This window comes from Arvicola amphibius, chromosome 6 (assembly GCF_903992535.2).
Source record: "Arvicola amphibius chromosome 6, mArvAmp1.2, whole genome shotgun sequence".
NCBI classification, from domain to species: domain Eukaryota; kingdom Metazoa; phylum Chordata; class Mammalia; order Rodentia; family Cricetidae; genus Arvicola; species Arvicola amphibius.
The window spans coordinates 11,088,123-11,107,451 of record NC_052052.2 but is presented as its reverse complement, the minus strand read 5'-3'; the positions used below and the strand labels follow the sequence as shown (position 1 = coordinate 11,107,451).

At 50.4% G+C, this 19,329-nt stretch overlaps 1 protein-coding gene across 1 annotated transcript in view; it reads right to left on the bottom strand.

The window, feature by feature from the left end:
- The window catches only part of Plekhm2 (pleckstrin homology and RUN domain containing M2), a 45,009-nt gene that overhangs the window by 6,512 nt on the left and 19,168 nt on the right, over window positions 1–19,329 (bottom strand). The window contains 8 exon segments of the mRNA XM_038333823.1: window positions 118–954; window positions 3,104–3,332; window positions 6,246–6,305; window positions 7,839–8,025; window positions 10,603–10,690; window positions 11,227–11,326; window positions 11,815–11,924; window positions 12,096–12,202. Of these exon segments, the coding sequence (XP_038189751.1) occupies window positions 118–954; window positions 3,104–3,332; window positions 6,246–6,305; window positions 7,839–8,025; window positions 10,603–10,690; window positions 11,227–11,326; window positions 11,815–11,924; window positions 12,096–12,202 (1,718 nt within the window).

Genomic DNA, 19,329 nt, shown 5'->3' with positions numbered 1-19,329 from the left:
CAGGGAGGAGCGGGGGTCAGACGAGAGGTCACATGGCTTTCCGTGTCTCACCAGCAGGCTAGACCTCCCATCCCTGCTGGACTGGCAGGTCCTGCACCAGGTGAAGACAGCCCTCACCTGAACTCGGAGGGGTGAGTCATCTCTGAAGGGCTCCCCTGACCCTCGTCTACCCCGGAGTCCTCAGCGCTGCTCAGACACGGACTGGGCTGGTCTCGCTTGAGCTTGCAGAGAACTTCCTGGGTTCCAAGTTCAGGCTGGGACACGGGTTCAGGCACAGGCTCCTGGCAAGCCAGTGGCAACTGGGTGTCCTGTTCCCGAGGCTCCAGCTGCTGAGCTTCCCCTTGCGAGTCCTCTAAGGGCTTAGGTGCCTGTCCCTCTCCTCTTCCTCCCTCCTCTTCTTGGACAGCAGTCGCAGGGCTACCAGGAACATGCAGCGGTTGGCTAGGCCCTGCAGGGTCATGGTGGCTGCCACCTGCTGCAACAGTACTTGGACTCTCGACCGTAAAGCGGTAGAAGTCCATTGGGGCTGGAAGCCCCTCACTAAAGTCGCCAAATGGTGGTTTCTCCGGGGCCTCCCCCGGAGAGCCGGTCCGAAAGGACTGATCTGGGGGATCAATGTGGGAGCACCACGTGCTTGGGTCCAGCTGTCCATGGAGCTTGTCAATGACCTTGCTCAGGGGCTGTCCCAGGCACTCCATGGAGGTGTCCTTCATCTCCGGGATTAACAAGCCCATCTGGCTGAGCTCGGAGTGTTCACTGCTTTCAGCTGTACTGCTGGGCCCTTCCCCTTGCTCCTGCGGGGAGGCAAGTGCAGTAGCTGGCAAGTCCCGCCCCAGGTTTGGGGTGCCCACAAGTCCGTCACCATCCCCCTGCCTAGAGGTGGGGTGCAGCGGGCTTGCTTCCTCGTCCAATTTGGTCTTTTTCTTCTTACCAATTTTCTTCTTCTTGGTGACCCTGCGATGGCAGTGACAGGAAGTTAATGCTTTAGTACCTAGTACCCATTGTGTACAGGCTGAGTCAGAGAGGCAGTCCAGAGGGTATATGGCCCTGGGCAGTACGAGGTGAGAGACCTATGGTGCTGGCAGAGATGGGTAGGAAGGACAGCCAAGAGAGGCAGGAATGGCTCCTGAGCAGGCCTACAAATTCTAGCTGATAGAATTGAGGTAGCAGCCAGACCTGCTGGTGCAAACTTACGGTCCCAGCACTTGGTAGGTGGAGGCAGGAGGATTGTGAATACAAGGCCTGCCTGGGCTACACAGCCAGACCCATCTCAAACACAAAAAGAGGGAAAAAATTCCGAGCTAAGTCAGGCCCGGGGGGAACAAGTCTATAATCCCAGCACTCAGGAGGTAGAGGTAGGTCATTTGAGGCAAGCCTGATCTACAACTGAGTTCCAGGCTAACCAGGGCTACATAGTGAGACCTTGTCTCAGAAAAAAAAAAAAAAAAGCAAATCAAGCCCAGCTTAGCTGCCACGCCTGTCTAGGAAGCATACCTGTCCAGGCCACGGTTAGCTGGACCAACAACTCTGTATGCAGTGCTACCCTTTGGATGTGATCAGATCTTTCTGTTAGGTACCACTGGGAATAAATGGTGTGCTCTGAAGTGCCTCCCAGTTTCTGGGTCTACTGTCTTGGCTTTACTCTTTGGTTCTAAGATGGCTGAGAGGACCCAGCTAAGATATTTCAGGGCTGAGTCTCTAAAGCTCCTGTGTACTTTAACCAACCTAAATGAGAGTCTGTGTGAGCAGGTGTGGGGGGGGGGTGGGAGGGTGTGTGTGCGTGCATGTGAGTGTGTGTGTCCCCCAAGCCAAGACCCTAGAGAATAATGCTCCTGCCTCAGGTCAGCAGGTGTGATGGGCTATAGGACTTCTTTCCTCATATGATGGACTCTGCTGAGCTCTCAGAGTAGGCCCCAGGGAGGTCAGAGAGCTGAGAAGGTTCTGGTCAAGAGCCCCCTCCATTCTCTTTTGCATAACTTTGTCCATGTGTCAAGGACATGAACCATGAAGCAGGCTTGATAAGAACCAAAGCTAGAGATCTCAGAATGTGTGCTGACTTCTCAGCCCTGGGAGGCTGGGGCAGGAGCATGGCAAGCTTCAGTCCAACCTGGGGTTCACACATATATAGTGAGGCCCTGTCTTACTAACAAACCTAATGGAGCAAATACTCCTGGGAAGGTGGCTGACCCCAAGGTGGTTTCTGGCCCTGGCTGGGCTAGACAAAACACCCAGAGGCCAGCCAGCAATGGCTGCTGCCCAGGCCAGTCCCTCCAGGGCTTACTCCAAGATGGATGCTTGTGTCCCTCTCAAGGGGAACACTGACCAGGTAATGGTATCAAAAGGGGTGCTTCTGAGAGGTGCTTAGGTCATGGGGCAGAGCCCGCTGAATGGGACCATGGTCCTTATAAAAGAGAGGCGTCTCCGTTCCAACACGAGAACACTCCCAAGATGGACACGTGAGAACATGGAGAAGATCCTCCTTCCAGGGACTGCAGGCGTGGCACCCTCACCTCAGCCTCCAGAATAAAGATTTGATGTGGCCCCGTGAGATGGTGCATGTCTTTAATTCCAGTACTCAAGAGGCAGAGGCCAGAGGATCTGAGTTTGAAGCCAGTCATAGTACTTAGTAAGTTCCAGGATGGCCAGGGCTATACAAAGAAACCCTGTCTTGGACCAAAAAAAAGTCCACCCTTCTGTTATTTCTGCCACCTGTCTCTGCACTTGGTTACAGCAGCCTGCCTGGGACAGATCTTCTGATCCCTGTGGCCCCAAAACCATACAAGGTGTGAAGGGGATGCTTCTTTTTTTTTTTTTTTTGGTTTTTCGAGACAGGGTTTCTCTGTGGCTTTAGAGCCTGTCCTGGAACTAGCTCTTGTAGACCAGGCTGGTCTCGAACTCACAGAGATCCGCCTGCCTCTGCCTCCCGAGTGCTGGGATTAAAGGCGTGCGCCACCATCGCCCGGCTAAGGGGATGCTTCTTAAGTATCAGTGATGTCCTCTGCCCTTGGGACAGCCCGTCTGCACTGGACTACATGGTGAGCCCAGAGGTGGACACTGGGCACTAGGTGCTCACCCACCTTCTCCCAGGCCCCTCCCTGCTGACCTGATGACTTCAAGCTCTGTACAGGCATCTGGTTGGTCTGGGGTCTGGGCCTCTTCCTTCTCCTGAGATGTAGCGTGCACAGGGGTGGTGTCAGACGATGACACAGCCTCGGGCTGCTCCTCATTGAAGGGGTTATGGCGCTGGGTGGGGCTCTTAGTGGATGCCTTGCTACTGGTCAGGTCCGAGGCAGTGGAGCGGGGGCCGCTGATGGTATCTGTGAGGTCTCCATCTGTAAGGACAAAGAGACAGGACACAGACAGCCCATCAGCTCCCAACTGGGCCCCAGAGGATGCCTTCTCTCGGGGAGGTGGGCAAGTTCGTCCCAGGGAAGCCTGACCACGGTGGCCCCAGTTCAAGAACAGCAGCCCCAACCCATAGGACATGCAATCGATGCTTTTGGAGCCAAATGATGGGGACACCCTCTTCTCTGCCACTGGGAGCCCTTAGCACTCCCACTTAGCCAAATTCAGTTAAGGCTAAATTGAGTTAATTCAGTGTGAAACAGCTTCTAGACCTAAGCCCTGGGCAGGGTGACTGATGCTCCCAGGGTGCCTGGGACCCAAGAGCCAACAGGTTGCCTACCTCCTAGGATAACCTCAGAACCCTCTCCTGTGAGGACTGGGGGTGCCCAGCAACCCCTCAACACCACTCCTTGAGCAAAGTGATACCAAAAGTCCTCTGCAAGCCCCCTCCCCCACGGACAACAGGGAACAAAGGAAGCAAGAAGGGCAAAGAGACAAGGAAAATAAAAGCATGGGCTGGGGAGCGCAGGGGAGGGGGGAAGAGGGTTGGGGAGCACAGGGGAAGGGGGCTGGGGAGCGCAGGGGAAGGGGACCCAACACCACAGAGAACAGTGACAGACAGATCAGGGACAACAGGACGAGATGCAGAGAGGAAGGGGTGCAAGGGGCTGTCCTCCAAGACACTTTGCAGGCTCTTGGGAGGATATTGACTTTTCTCCCTCAAATCTAACAGCACTCCTGGGGGACCCCTCTAAGGGCGAGCTGGAGGATGCTGCCATCTTTCACTGAGGAGCTGGGCTAACTGGCCTCCTCCACACCCCTCCATTCTAACTTACTGGACTAGGCAAACAGGGAGCAGCATCGTGGCGAGTACAGGGGGCCACTTTTCTGGCAGCAGATAGGAGCTGCCCAGGCAGAGAGCTGAGGCCTGGGACCAGCCGGTGGGACTGCCTGGGTGTTGGCAAGACCACTCATTCTCTAGCAGTGGCCATTAGCTGTGTGGAAGGGGAGGAACACGCTTTCCGAAGCACACCGGAAGTGCCGGGACTTGCTGGCTGACAAAGTGCTTTGCTTCTCTTGTTTTAAGGGTCTGTCTTTTCTCATTTTTATCTTTTTGAGATGGGGGGGGGGTCTCACTATGTAGCCCTGTCTGACCTGGGACAATCAGCAGTCCTCCTGCCTCAGGAAGGGTCAGAAGAAGGAAACCACACCTTCTGACCCCACAGAGGCTCCCACAGGGGCAGAGATTTCTACCCCGTGCTTCCCATCAGTACTTGCAGCTGCTTGTGGAGGGTCATGAGAGTGAACGCAGACCCCAGGACGTGGTAGGTGCCTGGGTGCTTAGCATTTTATAAATAAGCTTAAGACTATGGATCACCCTACCCAGACCTGCTCAGGGTCCCAAGTTTGGATTGCACCTCCCTACCCCTCAAATGTTGCTTTCTCCCAGGCTCAAGGAGACACTGTTGCCATGAATATAACCCTGCCTGGGTCTGGCCCAGCCTGAGCAAGCTGGGCCATTAGTTCTTGTGCAAGAACTACCACAGGGCTATAGAGGAAGGTCAGAGGTCAGGGCCTGCCTGTCAAGTGATTGTAAAAAGTGTGCCAGGAAAGGGTTAGTGGTTAGAGTCAGAGGTAAAAACCAACGCCGACAATACGCTTCAGAAGAGGCCGAGAAGAGAAAGGATGTTAAGGTGGAATTCCGGGTCTCACACTACCTGTACTCAGACACACTCCTCGAAGCTACCTTCTTGGCCGAGCGACACAATTTACCTCTCAGTGTTGGAGCCCATGTCTCTCCAAGCTAAGCTAGTTCACACTCACATCCCATGGGAAGCATTAGCTCTTATCCATTGCTCAGAGGTCACCCTCAGGGGGAACCCCACCTCAGGCAAGAAGGGGTGCCTGGGGCAGGAGCTCTTTGGGAAGGGAGTGTTGGATAGCCTTAGATTTAAGGAGCAAACATTTATCATATCAAACAGAGACTCTACTTGAAGTAAGTTCTGAAACCTTGAAATCACTGAGTGAATTTGTCCAAGCCCAGGCGTGGGTCACAGGCAGAAAAAATGCCCCTACAATGCTGATGCCCAGAGGACAGCATAGGAAGTTCAACCGCTTTAAAAGTTCAAAAAGAATCTCCTTGACGGAAGCTTTCACATTGACTAATTTATGGGGTGGGGCATGCTTGAGCGTGTACACAGAGGTCAGAGGATGCTGTGTGTGTACACAGAGATCAGAGGATGCTGTGTGTGTGTACACAGAGGTCAGAGGATGCTGTGCGTGTGTACACAGAGGTCAGAGGATGCTGTGTGTGTGTGTACACAGAGGTCAGAGGCCATCTTGGGGATATTAGTTCTCTCCTCCCACCATGAGGCTTCCAGGGAAAGAATTCAAGTGGTCATGGTTGGTGGCAAGTGCCTTTACTTGCGAAACCATTTTGCCAACTCCCTGTAGAGATCTTTAGCTATGCCTGGACAGTTTCCTCACTTGGATCTCAATCCATTAGGGACAGCCTGAAAGGACTGAGCCTTCATCTTTCTCCTGGATACTCATGTAGTGGGTGGGAGCTCACAATACCTGTATCTCAAAGCATCGCTTTTATGGAACAGGTTTGTGCTCCAGTGAGCCAGGTCACTCATTTACACCATTAGTATAACGATTGGCCCCGGAATCAGGAGGGTGGCTTGGCGTTTGGGCAACAGTCACTTAGAGACTCCTGAAGCTCCTACAGGCCAAATTCCCCTACTGCAGAATTCCACCTACTCCAACACCAGCTGTGGCATCGTTATGACCATGGGCATTGTTAAAAGTAATAAGGAGCTGATTCTGAAACATGCAGCAAGCTCGGCGTGGAAACGTTGCAAAACAGGAAAAGAGGGTCACAGAGGACTCTGTCCCACCTTCCCAGTCTGTGCTGGGTACAGACGGCACTGCTGGAAACACATCTCCAAAATCATAATCTATAAAAACGAGGGACAAAACTCAAGATTAGAAATGGGCAGTGGAAGGAGGTCGGGGCAGCAGACGGGAGACAGGGAGAAGAGAGGGGGAAGAACTGGGTATACTTTCTCTAAAAGCCGACTGTGACCTCGGCTGTCCTGAGGGCCACTCCTTCCCAACCCAGAGTCTGTTGTGGCACACAAGCACCTGAGTCTCCTTGCCTTCCTTCCCCTGTGGCCCAGGCTGAAGTCCGGGCCTCTGGCTCGAGTTTGACGGTAGAGCCTCCATCCACAGATGGCCTGGCTGCTTCCTCAAGGCCTGTCTATCCCTCTGACCCATGAGGCCCACCCACGGAGACTGAGCGGCGTCTTCACTTATTCCATAAGCAAATAAGCAGTGCAAATCTTTTTACTATTTTAGTTTTTTGAAACATATTTTTCATGTAGCACAGGCTGGTCTTGAACTTGCTACATAGTAGAGAATGACCCAGAACTTCTGATCCTCCTTACTACTCCCTAAGTGCTGGGTTACAGGTGTGCCCCATCATGCCTGAGGTGTGTGTGTGTGTGTGTGTGTGTGTGTGTGTGTGTGTGTGATGTGTAAGCACGGGCTTGCTTGTGTCACAGTGAGTGTGGCCTGGTGGGTTCCCAGGAGCAGTCAGGTTGTCGGGTGTGTGTGTGTGTGTGTGTGTGTGTGTGTGTCGTGGCAAATGTTTTGGATTCACCAGGCCATCTCACTGGCCGCAAGCTTGGGTTTATACAGTGCTGGGGGTGGAACATGGCTGCATACACGCTAGACCAGCACTCTACCCACTCAGCTACACTGCTAACTCCTGTAATGCAAATCTTACTGAAGCAAGTCTGAAAGTGGGCCACATGACCCACGGCACAAACAGAAACAAGGAATGAGGAAGGTCGGACCTCAGGGGAGCCGAGTGAGTTCTTGGAGCCGCCTCCCAGGAGGTGAGGCTGAGTGAATGAGATCAGATCAAGGCAACCTAGACCTCACTGAAGCGGGGGCAATGGCCAGGTTTATGAACGCCAGTGCCTAAGATCTGAGGAGGCCAGGGTTATCTAGTAACTGATCTGAGTTGAAAGGACCCACCTATAGTTTGTCTGACCCATGGAGGGGTACTAGAGGAACTGCCCAAGAAACCATGAGGGTTCCTGCCCCCTCAGACCTCCTGCCTGTCTCTCCTGGGCTTGCACAGCCTCTGAGTGGAACCTGCTGCAGGACAACCTTCCCCAGGCAGCTGATGCTCAGCCCTGACTCAGGCAAGTTTCGAGGATGCATTGCTGTGATCCCTCCTTGTTCAGAAGGCTGCCCCTGGGCACGAGGTTAGAAACTTCTGGAACGGTTAGGAAGGTTCATAGGTCCTGATATTTGCTTTTTTTTTTTTAAAGTTACAACAGAAATGAAGATCTCGGAAATGACCAGCTCTGTTCAACCGTGAATTCCAAACACCAGAGACATTGTCACCCAGCCGGAGCCAGGAGGCTCCGGAGGCCACTTCAGGGCACAGGCCTAGTTCCTTTTGCCCTGGGGCCACTTACCCTCACTAGATGGGGCAATGGCACTGTCATCCCATTCCAGGTTGGTGGAGGTGACAGAGTTGAAGGAGTTGAGGGACAGGCTGTCTGAGCCATGGACAGAGCTGGGAAGGCGGTCCTCGAAGTCCAGCAGGTACTGAGGTTTATAGTAGTCAGGCATGTAGGGGGCCAGATCTAAATAAGGGGCATCCTGGGGAGACAGAAGAGGAAGAGAGGGGCATCGGATAGGAACCTCGGGGCAGCCAGCAAACAAGGCTTAGCAAGTAGTCACCAGAATTAGGACAAGACAGAAGATGGGGATCACACATACATACACACACACACACCAGACACACACACACCATATAAATACCATTCACACACAACACAGACAGACACACACACACCACATACATAACACACACACAACACAGACACACACACACATATACCACACACACACACACCATGCCACATACACAAACCACACAGATCCCACCCCACAGACACACACACACATACAACACAACACCGCACACACAGATTCATACCAAACAGATACAGACATACCACATACACACACCATACCACAAACACAAACATACACAAACCACGCACACATATCCCACAGATACACACACAACATACACACACATAGACACAGATACACACCCCCACACAGACACCACAGACAGACAGACACACATACTGCCCCCCCAACACACCCCATGCTCTCTTTTCTTAAGGAAATCAAGGTGTTTAGGAGTTAATTGGGAAGTAACTGCCCCAAGGAGTAAGGAAAGAGTTCGGAAGCCTTGGGTGTATAGGATGTCAGCAGTGCGAAGCTCGCCTGAATGCATGCATGGCTGGGTTCCATCAACAGTGCCCAAAAAAGGAGGGAAAAAGAGTCAGAGCAGCTAACGTTCCCTTGATAGCTCCCAGCATTAGACTCTCTCTCTTCCTCTGGTTTCTACCACTGCTGAATCCCACCCGGGTCTGTTAGGGCCAGAGCAGGGAAAGGGTGTGACCAGATGGGGCAGTTACACTCTTCTTGCCGTGGCCTCTTTGGGGTCACTGTCCTTGTACAGTCACTTCCTCTGGCCTGTGGCTTCGCTGTCTATGGTTTGCTACTGTAGTCCGGAAGTATTAAATGAGAACTTTCAGAAATAAAAACTGATATGTTTTCAATTTTTTTGGAGCTAGGCATGTGGTATGTGTCTTTAATCCCAGGATGTAGGAGGCAGAGGCAGGTGGATCTCTGTGAGTCCAGCCCAGCCAGGAGTACTTAGTGAGATCATGCCTCAATAAAAAATTATTTATCATTTATCTTTTATTATTTTGTATGCATGATGTGTGTGTGGTGGTGGTTGGGGGAAACATATACATGCTACAGGATTTGTGTGGAGGTCAGAGGGCAATTTTGAAGAGTTGCTTCTCTCCTTCCATTTTTATGTAGGATCTGGGTATTGAACTTGCGTGGACAGGTTTGTGTGTCAAGTGTTTTCATCCGCTGAGCCAAATCGCTGCCCCCCCCCTTCTTTTCTTGTTTCTGTTTTTTTGAGACAGGGTTTCCCTGGGTAGCCCTAGCTGTCTTGGAATTCACTCTGTAAACCAGGGTGGCCTCGACTTCACAGAGATCCGCCTGCCTCTGCCTCCTGAGAGTTGGAATTAAAGGCATGTGCTACCACAACCCAGCTGGCCCCGGTTTTTGTCGTTATATTTCCAATAGGGTTTCATGAATCTTGGGCTGGACTTGACTTTGCTACACAGCTAAGAGTGACTTTGAACTCTGGATCCTCCTGACTCTCCTATAAAACTCATAAGTTTTTTTAAAAATCTAAAACAAAACTCTTATATGTTATATTATCCTGCTTTGCTACTATTGTTATCTCTTACAGAGAATAGCTTTTTAGTTTAATTTTGATTTTTTGTTTGTTTGTTCCAGGACGGGTTTTTCTGTGTAGCTCTGGCTGTCCTGGAACTTGCTCTGCAGACCAGGTTGGCCTTGAACTCAGAGATTTGCCTGCCTCTGCAGGCTGCATCACCACTACCCAATTTAAGGTTTTATAGTTAAGTGTTGATATGTGTCTGTGTCAGATAATGTGCACTTGTGAGTGCAATACCCTCAGGGGCCAGAAGAGGGCATCAGATTCCCCTGGCACTGAGGTTACAGGTGGTTGTGAGCTGCCTGTCATACAAAGGTGCTGGTAACTAAACTCAGGTTCTCTGCAAGAGTACTACATGCTCTTAACCACTGAGCCATCCCTCCAGTCCCTGTGTCTAATTTACAAATTAAACTATTACAGATGAAAAACCACAGAGCGTACAGAGTTTGGTACCATCTGTGACTTTAGGGATGGGGGTGGAGTCTTAGGAAGTGAGCTCCGTGACCCCTGGGAAGGTCCATCCAGTATATGGATGGGGTTTGGAGTGGGGCTGAGAGCTCCTGCGGGAAGCAGAGCCAGGATACTTGTCAGGGTTGCAGGAATTTGTCTTGGACCTCTCAGACACTCAAGTCTTAAACACAAAGGGGAGAGCCCTTCTGAGCTAAGACACTTGAGGCAAGGTGGTGTTTCCACATTGTGCAGAGAGGCCGGAAGACGCTGAAGCAGGGCCGTGAGTGAGCCAGGAGAGAGAACCAAGCCCACGGACCCTAAAGGTGCCCTTTATCTGAAGAAAACAGGTGTGGCCAAGTTCAGCCACACCCAACAAGCTCCAGACTAGAAAAATGAAGTCCTCCCCAGCCCCCTCTCGCCTCTCTCCAGTATCAAGATCCCAGGTGTCTCACCAGATCCAGGTCGAACCGAATAAACTCCAGCCCAGACACCAAGGTCAGGAAAAGAGTCAGGTGATCATGACTGCAGACCAGGGCATTCCTGCCAGACACAGAAAAAAACAACCTGAGGATTTCTGAGTCTGGTCACCAGCCTGGTTCAACCTCCCCAGAAAGCCTACAGTGTTGAAATTGGATGCATGACAGCCCACCCCTGGAGGGCACCCAGCTCGCTCCCCAGGCCACCCTCCTCTCCTCCAGTGTCGCCTGGTCTCTTACTGGCTGTGAAGCGTACCAGCGTCTCCAGAGATGGGCCTGGAGATCAGTGGCTGATATGAACACTCTGTCCCTGGAGTGTCCCCAGCAAAGGGGGAAGGCAAACACTGGGCATTTGGTCAGCCTGAGGCTAGGGCAGACACCAGACTGTTTATAGAGCCCAGCTGGGACTCTGGGGAAAAACTCTGGGCTCCCCTGGAGGAAGCCACCAGACTGCCAGCAAGACTCCAAGGCTCTCTGGCATCGCTGTCAGGCCCTTGGTGTGTGATACCAAGTTAGGCCTCTGTCTGTGTGTGACAGGCGGTGTTAGGTAGAGAGTTAGGGAGCGAGGGGCCCGGCAGGAAAGAGGAGTGTTCCACTCACCTGACATAGTACTTCTGCAGCAGGCCCAGGTTCTCCTGGAACAGCCGCAGGTAGCTCTCCAGGGAATTCTCATTGAGAGCCAGGTAGAGCCAGGCGCGGCCTACAGAGAAGGCAGGAGGAACTCAGCTGCTTTTCATCTGCCAAACAAAGGCCTGTGAAGAACTAGGCAGCCCACAGCCTGTAGGCCAGGCCTGACCCTGTGGTCAGCCAGAGTGCAGAAGGCAAGATGGTGCTTGGTGCTCGGTGCTTTTTTGAGCTATTCAAGGACATTGCCCCGACCCTACGGCCTAACATAAACTTCCCTCATGCGCTTGGCCTGGGACTTCAAAGGAATCCAGTTTTCTTATGGATAATGTTCCCCTTCACTTCATCAGTGACACACCCAAACACTGTCACATGCACAGGCGAAAAAGTGAGGCTTTGTGGAAGGCGCTGGCATTTGACCCGCCACCGCCACCACCACCGCCACCACCACCGCCGCCACCACCGGACAGTACAAAGCAGACAGCTGCCTCAGGCTGACCTGGGCTGGACCTGAGCCACAAGCTCCCCACAGGGATAGCACAGCTGGCCCCTGCTTCTACTCACTGCGCCCCAGGTTGGTGGCCACGTGCTGTAACACCTCGATCTGCTTGATGGCCTCTCTGCGGGTGAAATGGACCACGAGCACCCAGTAGCCAGAGGAGAGGTCTTGCAATCTGTAGGGCCAGGACAGCAGCTGGGCCTAGGTAGGACCGCCTCAGGCCACCAGCCACTTTCCTTCCATCCCCATCTCAGGACAGAGGCAGACAAGGACGGGAATGCCTCTCAGGGGGGCACCTGGGTCCCCATACCTGGCTCCATCAGCCCCAGGAACAGCCTGCACTCACCCATACAGCAGGGCGTGGTCCAGGTGCTCGCACAGGCGTTGCAGGACCTTGTCATGGTTCCGGATAGCAGGGGTCTCGTCCTCACACGCAGCAAAGTAGCTCTGCAGCTAGAAGGAAGAGAAATAATGCTGCTGAGGGAAGTTCCAGGCATAGGGTACCCTGGGATGGCCAGCAGAGCTGGCTTCCAACCGCCCTGCTGAGCACTTTGCCCAGGAGGTAGAGGGCAAAGGCTCTCGGGAGGGACTCTGCAAAGACAGCCGTGTGCAGCTTGCACAAGTGTTGGGTGGTACCAAGCTTTGGGGCAGGGCCATAGAGTGCATTTGCTGCCTGGGCACCAAATACAATGACATCTATATAAGTCAAGCAGGCACAGGTAGACACACACACACACACACACACACACACACACACACACACACACACAGCCTATTGGTAAGTAAGGCCGGAAGGCATTTGATAAAGATTCCCAATCAGCCCCTTTTTAAAAAATCATGTATTTACTGTGTAGGCCTGCTTGGAGCTGTCCTCTGTACACACTGAGGTCTGGCAGACCAGATCACCTGCTCTGATGACCTTCCTGCCAGAGGCTGACATGGGCATTGCATTTGCTGAGGAACCTGGCCAGATCTAGGTGTGTGCCAGGTTCATGTCAAGCCCTATGCCAAGAAAGACACTGTTCCCAGGGCTGGAGACAGGGACAGAAAAAGAAAAGGGGGAAGAGAGGGGAGGGGGGAGAGACAGAGAGAGGGACAGACAGGAGGGGGAAGTTTAAGATCGCAGATGAGGTTCCCTGAAGAACACCCCCCCACCACCAGGCTGACACAGGTGGCTGAGTTCTATGCAACCAGATCAGAACCCCCCATTCCTGTTGTCTTTCCAGTGGCCCAGATGGCAAAGGCAAGAAAAGGGCGCAGATCCCCGAGCACCTGGGTAGGGTTTAAGCCCCCGGGACAACTGTGTTCTCAGTGTTCTCTGGAAGCAGAGATGGAGACGGCCGCAGCAGCCGAGATGGGTCAGCCACACCAGGGAGCATGTGCTCTTGGAGGGAGGCCAACCATTCAGCTCCCACAACAAGAATAGTCTCTTCTCTGTGACCGGAGCAAGCCCAGCCGCCTGGCTGACCAGGGACAGAGTTCAGTCCCAAAGTGTCAGCTCACTTGCCATGCAGGCAGGAGCAGAGGGAGGAGCCTTCTGGAACAGCCAGACTGACTACACCCACAACGCAGCACAGAGGCCTGCTGGTGATGGCTGGAGGCGTTTGGGGCTTTTGTTTTAAATGGCTGGTTCCCAATTGGCTATTTAAAATTTTGTGTTATTTGCTGGGTGGTGGTGGCACACACCTTTAATCCCAGCACTTGTGAGGTAGAGACAAGCAGATTTCTGTGAGTCCGAGGCCAGCCTGGTCTACAGAGCAAGTTCCAGGACAGGCTCCAAAGCTCCAGAGAAACCCTGTCTTGAAAAATCAAAAAAAAAAAAAAAAAAAAAAAAACCTATGATTTATTTTACATATGAGTGTGTTATTTATGTGTATGTCTGTGCACCACATGCATGTCTATTGCCCAACATGGCCAGAAGAGGGCATCGGATCTCCTGGAACTGAAATTACAGATGGCTCTAAGCGGCCATGTGGGTGCTGGACATTGAACCAAGGTCCTCTGCAAGAACAGCCAGGGCTCTTGCCCCCTTAGCCACTGCCCCAGTCCCTGAAGGCACTCTTGCACACTTCAGTGTCACATCACATTGTCCCATCAGTGACACGTTATGCTCTCACCCTCCCTGACCTGGCCCCAAATCCATGGTCCTCCTGCTTCAGTCTCCCAAGGGCTGGGATTCCAGATGTGTAGCAACACACCTGGTCTGCTTGTCTTTAAAAAGCATATTATTATTATTATTATTATTATTATTATTATTATTATTGACAGGGTCTTAAAGTGTAGTCCCGGCTGTCCTGGAACTTGCTTTGTAGACCAGGCTGGTCTCAAACTCAGAGATCCGCCTGCCCCTGGCTTTGGAGTGCTGGGATTAAAGGTGTGTGCTGCCACCGCCTGGCTTTTTTTTTTTTTTAAATTAATTTTTATTAAGCTCTACATTTTTCTCTGCTCCCCTCCCTGTCTCTGCCCTCCCCTTTAACCCTCTCCCAAGGTCCCCATGCTCCCAATTTACTCAGAAAATCTTATCTTTTTCTACTTCCCATGTAGATTAGATCCATGTATGTCTCTTGGGGTCCTCATTGTTGTCTAGGTTCTCTGGGATTCTGATTTGTGGGCTGATTTTCTTTGCTTTATGTTTAAAAACCACTTATGAGTGAGTACATATGATAATTGTCTTTCTGGGTCTGGGTTACCTCACTCAATATGATGTTTCTAACTCCATCCACTTGCCTGCAAATTTTAAGATGTTATTTTTTCTGCTGTATAGTACTCCATTGTGTAAATGTACCACATTTTTCTTATCCATTCTTTGGTCAAGGGGCATTTAGGTTGTTTCCAGGTTCTGGCTATGCCAAACAATGAACACAGTTGAGCACATGTCCTTGTGGCACGGTTAAGCATCCTTTGGATATATACCTAAAAGTGGTATTGTTGGATCTTGAGGAAGGTTGTTTCCTAATTTTGAGAAATCGCCACACTGACATCCACATGGGTTGTACCAGCTTGCATTCCCACCGGCAATGCAGAAGTGTTCCCTTCTCCCCACAACCTCTCCAGCATAAGTTGTCATCAGTGTTTTTGATCTTGGCCATTCTTACAGGTGTAAGATGGAATCTCAGAGTTGTTTCGATTTGCATTTCTCTGATGACTAAGGATGTTGAGCATTTCCTTAAGTGTCTTTCAGCCATTTTAGATTCCTCTGTTGAGAGTTCTCTGTTTAGGTCTGTACTCCATTGTTTTATTGGATTATTTGTTCTTTTGATAGCCAATTTCTTGAGTTCTTTGTATTAGAGATCAGACCTCTATCTGATGTGGGGTTAGTGAAGATCTTTTCCCTTTCTGTAGGCTGTCATTTTGTCTTGTTGACCGTGTCCTTTGCTTTACAGAAGCTTTTCAGTTTCAGGAGGTCCCATTTATTAATGGTTTCTCTCAATGTCTGTGCCACTGAGGTTATATTTAGGAAGTGGTCTCCTCTCCCAATGCATTCAAGTGCACTTCCCACTTTCTCTTCTATAATGTTCAGTGTGGTTGGCTTTATGTTGAGGTCTTTGATCCATTTGGACTTGAGTTTTGTGCATGGTGATAGATATGAGTCTATTTTCATTCTTCTACATGTTGATATCCAGTTATGCCAGCACCATTTGTTAAATGTTTTCTTTTTTCCATTTGGTGTTTTTTGCTTTTTTGTCAAAAATCAGGTGTTTGAAGGCATGTGGATTAATATCCAGGTCTTTGATTTGGGTCCATGGGTCCTCCTGTCTGTTCTTATGCCATTACCACCGCCTGGCTTTTTTATTGGTTCCTTGCAGTTCTGTGTTATGTACTGTTGTCCCCAGTGGTTTTTTTCCCCCTATTAAGAAAATATTCATTTTTACAGCCAAATTTGCCAATAATTTCCTTTAAAGGTTCTTGTTTCTCCTCCACTCTATTACAAAAGAAATATCTTTATCTTTTCTATCTTTAGGGTTTATTTTGCTTTGTGTGTGGATATGTTGCATATGTGTGTGGTGTATGTACTCACACACGTGTGTGCCTGTGCTCTTCCAGACAAAATTGTGTGTCCTCCTCTTCCACCTCTACCCAGCAATCCCCCTGCCTCTGATCCCGAGAGCAGCGGTGTTACAGGTGGGTGTGAGCAGTGCCCAGCTTTGGGAAGTGGGTGCTGGGATCTGAAGTCAGGTTCTTGTGGCTGCTCAGCTCAGCCCTCCTCTTAGTCCGCCCCCCTTTACCTTACCTGCTTAGAGGGGCTGACACTCGGGTCTGCACTAGACAAGACACATCTGGAGAGCTCTGTCGCCGGCCGCCCGGCTCCTGCCCTTTGTGTTCTGTGTTTACTCTTTTGAGCATGAAGCTGAGGGCCACCTGTGTTAGTTCTGGAAGCATGACCCATTTTCTCACGGCCCAGCCTCTTCCATCTTATCCATGAGCCAACGTGCCCTTTCTGGACTTTCTGTGTTGTTGGTCTGTTGTCTGTTTCCATATCAGCCCCCAGGGTAATTATTTCCCCTTTACTCAGCACTTGGATATGGGCAGAAGTCCACCTAGCCCCCACCCAGCTATTATTTTCCAAAATTACTACTCCATCCCCCTTTACATTTCATTAGTTATTGGGGGCATGTATGTACATGCCACGGTGCACACAAGGAGGCCAGAGGACAACTTACAGGAGTTGGGTCTCTCCTCTCACCCCATGGATCCGATCTGGGGATTGAACTCAGGTCGTCAGGTTTGGTGGCAAACACCTTTTTACATGCTCAACTACTTTGCTGACCCCAAGCCTTCCTTTAACAAATCAAAGCTCACCATCATCCCATTTTGAATTTTTTTTAAAATTATTTTATGTCAGGCAGTGGTGGCAGAGGTAGGAGGATCTCGAAGTTTGAAGCTAGCCTGGTCTACAGAATGAGCTCCAGGACAGCCAGGACTACACAAAGAAACCCTGTCTCAAAAAACCGAAAAAATTTTTATGTGTATGGGTGTTTTGTCTGCATATATGTCAATTGTACAGTACGTGGGTGCTAGGAATTGAACTCTGGTCCTCTGGAAGAGCAGCCACTGCTCTTAACTGCTGAGCCATCTCTCCAGCAGCCCCCACTCCACTCTTGAATTTATAATAGAATTATGCTGAACCCAGAGATTGTTTACATGGAAGAACACAGGCTCCACCCTATACCCTCTGACAGCTGTCTTCAGGTATGTCTTGCACGTATCAAGGTGAGTCGTAAATCTACACACATGACATCATGACTCAGAGAGCAGTCTGCAACCACGAAACCATTAAAAAAAAAAAAAAAAAAGCACATCATGGTCAGTGAGAGAGCTCAGCGTCCAAGCCTGATGACCTGATCTCAATCCTTGGAGCCCACAAGGTAGGCAAAGAGAACCGACTCTCATAAATTGTCCTCTAAACTCTAGACATGTACCACAACATGTGCACCCAACACACACCTGCAAAATAAAGAAAAAAGTAAACTGGAGGAACGCAAACAGCGATGGCGTGGAGGACTGAGGCGGGAAGCGAGTGTTAAGCCTGGCACTGCGCATAGCAGCACACCCTCAGAAAGTTACTCGACTTTCCTACTCATTTTTCCCTCCCCTTTAAAATGAATTAAAGGGACTTTTAGAGCCAAGCCGTCCAGTACAGTGCCTGCTAGCCTTGCGTGCTTGCAAGGCGTTAAATTGAGTCAGGGGCTGCAATGTGGCTGCACTTACTTAGGATGTACACGGCCTGAGCTCAATCCCCACCACCAGACACAATGCACATTTTAAATAGCAAAACAAAGTCGAAGCTAACTTAAAAACAGCAGAGTGCCCACTCTAATAGCACCAGCCATATTCCAAGGGCTCAGCAGTCACCAGAGCAAGCAGCTCTGCCCTGGACGCCACGGCAGGATGTCCTGCTGGCTGCTGCTGGCTTAGGGGATCAGGTAAGAAAGAGCATCCAAGAGGCTCAGCACAGCTGGTGAGCAGCACATGGCAAGAAAGCATTAGCTGAGATGATGAATAACAATGAAGCCGGATTCTCCGTCACACCAATGGCATAGCACCTGGCTAAGTACACACTTCCGCCCTCAGTGGTTCCTACTCTTCAGGCGTTCTTTTTTTTAAAAAAAATAATTTGTGTGCATGTGTCTTAGTTTCATTTCTGTTGGAGTGATACGTTATGTTGACAAAAGTCAACTTAGGAAGAAAGGGTTTGTCTTCACTCACAATTCCAGGTCATAGACCTTCACGGTGGGGGAAACCAAGGCAGCAGAACGTGACATATCACATCCACAGTCACTGGCAGAGAGACACGAATGTGTGCGTGCTAGCTTGGGCTTAGTCCGCTCTTTACACGTACACAGCTCAGGTCCCCCTGCTTAAGAAATGGTGCTGCTCACAGTGGGCCGGCTCTTCCCACATCAACTAACCTAACCAAGACCATCCTCTAGATGTGCCTACAGACCAGCCTCGATCTAGGAAATCCCTTGCTGAAACTCATTCCTGATGGTGTCACACTGACAGCTAACATGAATCATCACAGCATGTGTGTGCATAGTGTACATGTGTGAATATCTCTGTGTGTGCATATCTGTGTGTACATGTGTATGTATGTGCATATCTGTGTATATGCATGGTGTACATGTGTGAATATCTGTGTATATATGGTATGTATGTGTACATCTCTCTGTGTGTGCATGGTGTGTGTGTATGTGTGTATTTGTGTGCATGGTGTATGTAATCTTTTTTTTTTTTTTTTTTTTTTGGTTTTTCGAGACAGGGTTTCATTGTAGTTTTAGAGCCTGTCCTGGAACTAGCTCTTGTAGACCAGGCTGGCCTCGAACTCACAGAGATCTGCCTGCCTCTGCCTCCCAAGTGCTGGGATTAAAGGCGTGCGCCACCACCGCCCGGCTGTGCATGGTGTATGTATATGAATGGTGTATATGTGTGTTCAACTGTGTGTGTGTGCATATCTCTATCTCTGTGTGTGCATGGTGTATGTGTGTACATAATGTTTGTGTGTGTGCATGTGCATAACTGTGTGGGTGCACATCTTTGTGTGTGTACATCTATGTATGTGCATGGGAAAAAGGGCAGATATTGACAGAAATTCTGCAATTATTTCTCAAGATTAAAAAAAATCTTTTCTTAAGACATTTATTATGTATACAGAGTTCTGTCTGCATGTCTGCTGCAAGCCAGAAGAGGGCACCAGATCTCATAAATGGTCTGATGTGGTTGTTGGGAATTGAACTCAGGACCTCTGGAAAAACAGCCAGTGTTGTTAACCACTGAGCCATCTCGCCAGTCCCACCTTTCTTGTTTTGAAACAGGGTCTTGCTATGTAACCCTGGCTGTCCTGGAACTTGTTACGTAGCCCAGGCTGGCCTTAAACTCAAAGAGCCATCTGTCACTGACTCCCAAGTGCAGGGAGAAAGGCCTGCATCACTCTGCCAGGCTACCTGCCTATTTCTTTTTAAGACAGAGTTTCTGAACCAGGAGCTAAGCTAGTTGCCAGCAGGCTCCAGATTCTGCCTGACTCTGCCCCACTAGCTCTGTAACTACACTGGGAGACACCATGTCCAGCTTTTCAGTGGGTC